Raw genomic sequence first — 8,870 nt, 5'->3', positions numbered from 1 at the left:
GTTTACCTTTTCAATAGATCCCCTCCAAGAATAAACAGACCTCTTCTTAGGTCTACGACAGTAGACTACCAGGGTACGATCACCCCTTGTCTTCAGACCACCCTTCTGGTCCCACATGTCGAGACAAATGCCACAATTGCCACAAACCACAATCTTCTTGTTTCAGTAGCAGATAACTACAGATTCCTCACCAAAACGCATTAGTCTTCTCTTCCAATATGCGGCGGATTGGGTTCTCTCTCCTTGACCTTTCGCTGGAAAGTGATGTCGACAACCCTTTACACTCGTCCCATCACCAGCGATGACGTCATCCCTGCACACGTTATTTCACCAGCGATGACGTCATCCTTGCACACGTTACGTCACCAGCAATAACGTCATCCTTGCACACGTTACGTCACCAGCGATGACGTCATCCTTGCACACGTTTCGTCACCAGCGATGACGTCATCCTTGCACACGTTACGTCACCAGCAATAACGTCTTCCTTGCACACGTTACGTCACCAGCGATGACGTCATCCTTGCACACGTTACGTCACCAGCAATAACGTCATCCTTGCACACGTTACGTCACCAGCAATAACGTCATCCTTGCACACGTTACGTCACCAGCAATAACGTCATCCTTACACACGTTACGTCACCAGCGATGACGTCATCCTTGCACACGTTACGTCACCAGCAATAACGTCATCCTTGCACACGTTACGTCACCAGCGATGACGTCATCCTTGCACACGTTACGTCACCAGCGATGACGTCATCCTTGCACACGTTACGTCACCAGCAATAACGTCATCCCAACACACGTTTCGTCAGCAGCGATGACGTCACTTCTGCACACGACACGACACTAGCGATGACGTCATCCTCTTTTCCCATCTACATACTGTCGACATCTATATTATTTACTTTAATTTACTTTATTTTAAATTTAAAGTGGACTGTATTTTAATATTTAACCTGCTACCCACCAAACATTTTTGCGTTTTCTAAAGGTGCTAAAAACGTCATTTCATTGTTTTGGGCACGTTTTAAATTACGTTTAATATATCCCCCTGCTCCCATTAAATTGCTCAGAATTGCCTTAATGACTCGACAATGTCTCTTCTGTAATATCCAGCAGTAGTTTTTAATCTGCAAACTATACTAAAACATTTATTTGGATCTTCTGTAGGACCGAGTGACGAATAATTCTCACACTGCTGGATGGAGGGTGGTGAGCAGGATAAACATATCAATTGTGACAGTAGCTCTCCACATATGTCAGTTGCTTAATTTAGAAACTGTACTTGTTTACCGATCTCGAACCCATTGTTGATGTGACGACTTATACTGAATTTTGTAACTAGCTCATCAAGATTGTAACTTGCTTAGCTAAATGAATCGTGGGGTTCAGTCCCTGAGCCCATTATGTGCCTCTGTAACCCTTTCCACTACCGCCCACAGGATGGGTATGGATGCATAATAAATGAACTAAACTAAGTGCTGCAGACCGGAGATCAAAGGCTATATGGGGTTCATAATAGAACCCCCTACCACACACCCACGTACGTGGTGCTGGCTGCCCACTACCATGTATTCACACACCCTCCTTCGTGGGGGCTGGCTGCCCACTACCATGTATTCACACACCCTCCTTCGTAGGGGCTGGCTGCCCACTACCATGTATTCACATACCCTCCTTCGTAGGGGCTGGCTGCCCACTACCATGTATTCACATACCCTCCTTCGTGGGGGCTGGCTGCCCACTGCCATGTATTCACACACCCTCCTTCGTAGGGGCTGGCTGCCCACTACCATGCACTCACACACCCTCCTTCGTGGGGGCTGGCTGCCCACTACCATGCACTCACACACCCTCCTTCGTAGGGGCTGGCTGCCCACTACCATGCACTCACACACCCTCCTTTGTAGGGGCTGGCTGCCCACTACCATGCACTCACACACCCTCCTTCGTAGGGGCTGGCTGCCCACTACCATGCACTCACACACCCTCATACGGCTGCCCACTACCATGCACTCACACACCCTCCTTCGTAGGGGCTGGCTGCGCACTACCATGTATTCACACACCCTCCTTCGTGGGGGCTGGCTGCCCACTACCATGTATTCACACACCCTCCTTCGTGGGGGCTGGCTGCCCACTACCATGCACTCACACACCCTCCTTCGTGGGGGCTGGCTGCTCACTACCATGTATTCACACACCCTCCTTCGTGGGGGCTGGCTGCCCACTACCATGCACTCACACACCCTCCTTCGTGGGGGCTGGCTGCCCACTACCATGTATTCACACACCCTCCTTCGTGGGGGCTGGCTGCCCACTACTATGCACTCACACACCCTCCTTCGTAGGGGCTGGCTGCTCACTACCATGCACTCACACACCCTCTTTCGTGGGGGCTGGCTGCCCCCTACCATGTATTCACACACCCTCCTTCGTGGGGGCTGGCTGCCCACTACCGTGCACTCACACACCTACCTTCGTGGGGGCTGGCTGCCCCCTACCATGTATTCACACACCCTCCTTCGTGGGGGCTGGCTGCCCCCTACCATGTATTCACACACCCTCCTTCGTGGGGGCTGGCTACCCACTACCGTGCACTCACACACCCTCCTTCGTGGGGGCTGGCTGCTCACTACCATGCACTCACACACCCTCCTTCGTGGGGGCTGGCTGCCCACTACCATGTATTCACACACCCTTCTTCGTGGGGGGCTGGCTGCTCACTACCATGTATTCACACACCCTCCTTCGTGGGGGCTGGCTACCCACTATCGTGCACTCACACACCCTCCTTCGTGGGGGCTGGCTGCCCCCTACCATGCACTCACACACACTTTTCTTACGTGATGCTGGCTGCCCTCTACCGTACACTTTTCCCCCGTTTTCTTACGTTATGGTGGCTGCCCTCTACCCTACACTCTGTCACCCTTCTCCTATGTGATGCTGGCTGCCATCTACCTTACACCCCGTCACACTTGTCCTACGTGATGCTGAATGCCCACTAATTTTCACTCCGTCACCCTTCCTTTACATGATGCTAGCTGCCACTCTTCCATATACTACGTCATCCTTCCCTTATATGACACTGGCTGTCGTCTTCCCTACACTTCCTCACCCTTCCCGTATGTGATGCTGGCTGCCGTTTACCCTACACTTCCTCACCCTTTCCGTAAGTGGTGCTGGCTGCCGTCTACCCTATATTTCGTCACCCTTCCCTTACGAGGCGCCGACTGAAATCTCACCTAAAACTTCTGTGCACATGCTGTCATCCCTTGACCGTTGTTATTGAATTGAGGTGTTGTTTATTTTTCAGGTGTTTGTGGGAGACTCTTACCAGCATCTGGGCCCCTCCCGAGGGACAGTCAGCGCCTTCGATAAGGTGACACCCACTCACAAGTTTTACCTCAGCCAGTCCTTCAGGTTCGGCCCCGAGGTGTCGTATGCAGCACAATGTGTTCTGGAGTCCGTCTATGGGGTTTGCAACCGGACTGTTGTCGGATCAAGAATAAAGGACTCATTTGTCCATACTCCAGATCCTCGAGTTTTTGACCCAAACTCAAAACTCAAAAGGGCTTACATAGCAAAGTCAAATTTTGAACTTTATAAAATAGCCACGGAAATATGTGAGGATTGTGAGTATATAGCAGCATCCATGACATTTGCTGGTGGGATGAGTAAGTATGGATATGACGATGTTATGGACATATATAATTTATATCTAATTCAGGAGGGGCTCGCCACGAGAGAAACAGTAAATATTCAGAACCCATTAGTGGCCAAGTTCGAAACAATAGCCAGCCTAACAACCTTTGCTAAATCTGTTGAAGACCAGGATTTGCATTCCAAAATTATGATGTTCCATTACAGTGGGTCTCGGACACCCAATCACGTAACTCTGCTCACTCAGAGGTGCGGCACAGCGGCATCGGAGGCAGACATCACCTTCAGTACAATTGGCATGGCCAAAGGCCTAGAATGGGACTGGGTTATATTGAAAGATGACGCTCCCTTCGATACCATCAGGGTATCGAGATCTCCAGAGCGGAGGCTGCTTTATGTGTCATTGACGCGAGCTAAGAAGTTCTTGACCATCAACAGTGACGTTCTCTATGCCATCATTCTCGCCCGGGACCAGCTGCAAGTGTTAGTAGCGAGGGAGAGTGTTGGGGAGAATGTTAAGTGTCTGCACTGCCACGCCCCCATCATCGGCTCACCCATCCCGCTACTAATTAAGGTACCCTCGCATTTATTTTTTATATTAACTTTCTTTATAATTTTGGCTCAGAAGTAATATATATTAGTTAGGCGTTTTGTGTAATATATTACTGCTGGCTTTCAAAATAGTGATGGTATATGACTAGGTATATCAAGTGTACAGAGGAAAGTTGTCACATATATATGTGAACATACGTAATTTTGTATGTAATTTTCAGGTACTGCCATATTCCATACCTAGTTATGGTGACCGGTTTCGTGAAGGGTATTTATGCCCCAGGTGTACGATATGGGGACGTCCCAGAGTCCCTGAGTGAGTAACCCTTGTTAGTTGTGTCGTGAGTTATTAATGGTTAATTTTGCTGTTAATTATCCATTCTCTTGTTAGTGGTTTATTATGCTGTTATGTTCATGTAGTAGTTGGTTGTTCATTTATTACATTACACAGCCAGATACTGGACTCACATTACCACTGTTCACTTAGTATGATGCACAGTGTTCACCTAGCCATGATGCAAAGTGTTCACCTAGACATGATGTTCAGTGTTCACCTATCTATGAAGCACATTCTTCACTTATCTATGATGCACAATGTTCACATATTTATGATACATAATGTTCACCTTGCCTTGATGTACAGTGTTTACATATCTATGCTGTTCAGTGTTAACCTCTCTATGATGTACAGAGTTCACCTATCCATGATTTTCAGTGTTCACCTCACTATGATGGACAGTGTTCAGCTATCCTTGATGTTCATTGTTCACGTATCTGATGTACAATGATCACCTAGCTATGATATACATAGTTCATTTTGTAACAATGTACTGTTACCCCAGTGTAAAATGCTAGCACTGATATATATCCATCACTTGCTCTTTCATTTCATTATCAGTCTCCTCTCTCTCGTCATCAGTCTCCCCTATCTCCTCCACTTAGCAATCAGTCTCCTTTCTATCCCCTACACCTCGACATTCGTCACCTCCTCTCCCTCTCTCTCAACTCTCTCTCCTGTCTCTCCACTTCGTCATTAGTTTCCTCTCTCCCCCCATTCTTTCTCATTTACCACCAAAAACGTAGCAGCTGTTTTAGTATTTAAGTTATATTGTTCTTAACTCTAGTAATTCATATATTTTCCTTTAATAATAGTATGTTGTTTCAGCTTCATGCCAGATGTGTGGCCACAGATTGAGTACGAGATTGTTCCCCGCTTGATGTTGATTACTGGGAAGCTGATGTTGATTTTTAGGAAGCTGGACTTGTGGTTTTCCACCTTTTATCACCAGGAAAAAATGATTCAGGTAATTAATTAGAGTTACAAAGAATAGTAAACTAATATCTGACCTTCAGAGCTTATTAGACCAATACTTGACATTCAAAGCTTGTACACTAATACCTAACATTTCAAAACTTGTAGACCAATACCTGACTTTCAAAGCAAGTAGGTCAGGTACTGAATGGTCACATCTCAAGGTCACAGGGGACCAGGTACTGAATGGTCACATCTCAAGGTCATAGGGGACAGCAACTGAAAGGTCACGTTTGTATACAAATACGAAGATTAACAGGGGCAATGGTGTCGAGTTAAGAATTATGCCAGAGAGTATAAATGTTAAACAAGTGTTTAAGTTACTAATACTATTCATATATAATTTTCACGCCAGATACAACCTTAAGGAGTTAACTTTCACCATCAAAATAGTATATAGGCTAGTTTATTTAGAAATGAGAACCATGAGGGAATGCCACTTTGTGGTCGCCCCAGATCCACCTTTCTGCCTAGAGGGACTCTGCTCGACCTGATAGTCTTGAGATTGATTGATTGTTGCCGTCGGAGGCGGCTAGTTTATTGTGCACACAAACCTGTGGCCTTCACGATCTCTGCTCGACTCTCCGGACTTTAGGGACCTCGCTCAAACCGCTGTGCTTGAGGGTCTCTGCTTGACCCAATGGGTTCGAACCACATCGCAGTGGATCTTCCTTCAGCTACTATGGCTCTGTGGCGACTTTTGACAGATGGGAGTATTTTCTTCTTGATTTGCTCCTTAATCTGTGAAAAACTGGTCCATTTCAAGTTCACTTAACCTGGTTACCTGGTTGATGGGGTTCTGGGAGCTCTTCTACTCCCCAAGCCCGGCCTGAGGCCAGACTTGGCTTGTGAGAGTTTGGTCCACCAGGCTGTTGCTTGGAGCGGCCCGCAGGCCCACATACCCACCACAGCCCGGTTGGTCCGGCACTCCTTGAAGGAAACAATCTAGTTTCCTCTTGAAGATGTCCACGGTTATTCCTGTAATATTTCTGATGCTCACTGGTAGGACGTTGAACAACCGTGGACCTCTGATGTTTATACAGTGCTCTCTGATTGTGCCTATGGCACCTCTGCTCTTCACTGTTTCTATTCTGCATTTTCTTCCATGTCGTTCACTCCAGTACGTTGTTATTTTACTGTGCAGATTTGGGACCTGTCCCTCCAGTATTTTCCATGTGTATATTATTTGGTATCTCTCTCGTCTCCTTTCTAGTGAGTACATTTCGAGAGCTTTGAGACGATCCCAATAATTTAGGTGCTTTATCTCGTCTATGCGTGCCGTATATGTACTCTGTATTCCCTCAATTTCAGCAATTTCTCCTGCTCTGAAAGGGGAAGTGAGTATTGAGCAATACTCAAGACGGGACAACACAAGTGATTTGAAGAATACAACCATTGTGATGGGATCTCTGGACTTGAAGGTTCTCGTAATCCATCCGATCATTTTTCGGGCTGACGCAATACTTGCTTGATCATGATTCTAGAGAAAGTGCCAGTAACACTTTCTCTAGAATCTTGACCAGATTATCCGTCCATGCACTTGTTCTATCTTGAAGGTTTCTGTGAAACGATCTGTGTATGCTATCATTGATTGACAGTCTGGCGATTGTTCCAACAAGTTTTGCTGTTATGGTGGCTATTCTTTGTTTGATCCTGTTTCCTAAGTCTGGTTAGTTGGTTTCTATTCTTAGATTCTCTCGACCTGTCCATAGAGGTGTTCTCAGCATTGTTCTGAGGGCATAATTTTGTGACACCTCGAGTTTCTCCTCTTGGTTATCATAGAAGGATGTAAAAACAGGAGCAGCGTAGTCAATGAGTGACCTAACTGCTTGAACGTAGTACATTTTGAGTACTGGTATAGTTGCACCATTTCCAAGACTTGTCAGGGAGCGCAAAGCTGTGTTTCTGGCTTTGCAACGTTGCTGAAGATATTAAATTTCTTGCGTGAATTTAAAATGGCTGTCTATTATGACTCCAAGGTATTGAAAAGAGGTGACCCACTCAATTTCATGTCCTTGTATTGTGAGTCTTGAGTTATTTTAACGGCCATTGCTTCGGTTTTATTCCTGTTTATTTTTATTGCTTTGCATTCCGCTTCCCCGCTGACGATGTCTAGGCATTTTTGAGCATAATTCCTGGTGCCTTTTACATTGATAATGGCCACAAAGTCGTCTGCATAGTTAGGCAGTTTGGCGTTTGGTAACTTGAGCTTCATGAATTGATCCATGAGACAGTTGAAGAGGAAAGGGTCTAGTATTCCTCTCTGCGGAGTCCCATTTTCCAGCCTCTTTGAGGAGGTTGGCTACTACCCGGGATCCAATCCTCTTATCCTTCTTGGTCTCCTGACCATGTCACCTCTATTTCCGACTGCCAATGCACCTGCAGTGATGTCTTCTATGGAATTATGATCAGGTGTCTTTTCTGTAATCCTGATATTATTCTGAGAACTGACGTTGTTATTAATTGACCTGTTCATCTGGATGCTATCCCTCATAACTCTCTCCATGCCCATAGGAACAAGGCTAATGGGACTACTTTCATTCATCAATTTATTAAGATATAATTTTAATTCTCTCTCCCTAAACTCTCTTTCTCTCTGTCTCTGTCTCTCTGTCTCTCTCTGTCTCTCTCTCCACTTCGTCATTAGTCTCCCCTCTCGCCTCATTCCTTCCCATTTACCACCAAAAACGTAGCAGCTGTTTTAGTATTTAAGTTATATTGTTTTTAACTCTAGTAATTCATATATTGGCTTCAATAATAGTATGTTTTTTTCAGTTTCATGGGCTATAGGTTGTGGACAAAGATTGAGTACAAGATTGCTCCCCGCTTGATGTTGATTATTGGGAAGCTGCACTTGCCGGGTTCCACCTTATTTCACCAGTTAAAAATGGTTCAGGTAATTAATTAGAGTTACAAAAAATAGTAAACTAGTATCTGACTTTCAGAGGTTATTAGACCAACACTTGACATTCAAGGCTTTGTACACTAATACCTAACATTTCAAAACTTAGTAGACCAATACCTGACTTTCAAAGCAAGTTGGTCAGGTACTGAAAGGTTACATTTCAAGGTCACAGGGAACAGCAACTGAAAGGTCACGTTTGTATACAAATACCAAGATTAACAAGAGGCAATGGTGTCGAGTTAAGATCTATGCCAGAGAGTATGAATGTTAAACAAGTATTTAAATTACTACTACTATTCCATATATAATTTTCACGCCAGATACAACTTTAAGGAGTTAACATTCACCAACAAAATAATATATGGGCTTGTTTATTTAGACATGAGAACCATGAGGGAATGTCACTTTGTGGTCGCCCCAGATCCACCT

General features: G+C 45.4%; 1 protein-coding gene across 1 annotated transcript; it reads left to right on the top strand.

The window, feature by feature from the left end:
• The first annotated feature begins 2,694 nt into the window (after positions 1-2,694).
• LOC138353512 (F-box DNA helicase 1-like) lies at positions 2,695-8,434 on the top strand. The gene is made up of 5 exons (XM_069306491.1): positions 2,695-2,742; positions 3,326-4,246; positions 4,446-4,540; positions 5,390-5,528; positions 8,312-8,434. The coding sequence occupies exons 1-5, from the start codon at positions 2,695-2,697 to the stop codon at positions 8,324-8,326; spliced, it is 1,218 nt and encodes a 405-aa protein (XP_069162592.1). The 3' UTR covers positions 8,327-8,434.
• Positions 8,435-8,870: the final 436 nt, after the last annotated feature.

Source organism: Procambarus clarkii, chromosome 58 (genome assembly GCF_040958095.1).
Source record: "Procambarus clarkii isolate CNS0578487 chromosome 58, FALCON_Pclarkii_2.0, whole genome shotgun sequence".
Lineage (NCBI taxonomy): Eukaryota > Metazoa > Arthropoda > Malacostraca > Decapoda > Cambaridae > Procambarus > Procambarus clarkii.
The sequence above is the reverse complement of the archived record's forward strand: the minus strand, read 5'-3'. Positions and strand labels throughout refer to the sequence as shown.

What these genes read in the sequence shown, in the direction of transcription:
- LOC138353512 (XM_069306491.1), top strand. Translation starts at nt 2,695, where the DNA reads ATGTATTCACACACCCTTCTTCGTGGGGGGCTGGCTGCTCACTACCAT. An exon ending in GGCTGGCTGCTCACTACCAT is followed by an intron (nt 2,743 to 3,325) that starts GTATTCACACAC and finishes TTTATTTTTCAG; the next exon opens with GTGTTTGTGGGAGACTCTTA. An exon ending in CCATCCCGCTACTAATTAAG is followed by an intron (nt 4,247 to 4,445) that starts GTACCCTCGCAT and finishes TGTAATTTTCAG; the next exon opens with GTACTGCCATATTCCATACC.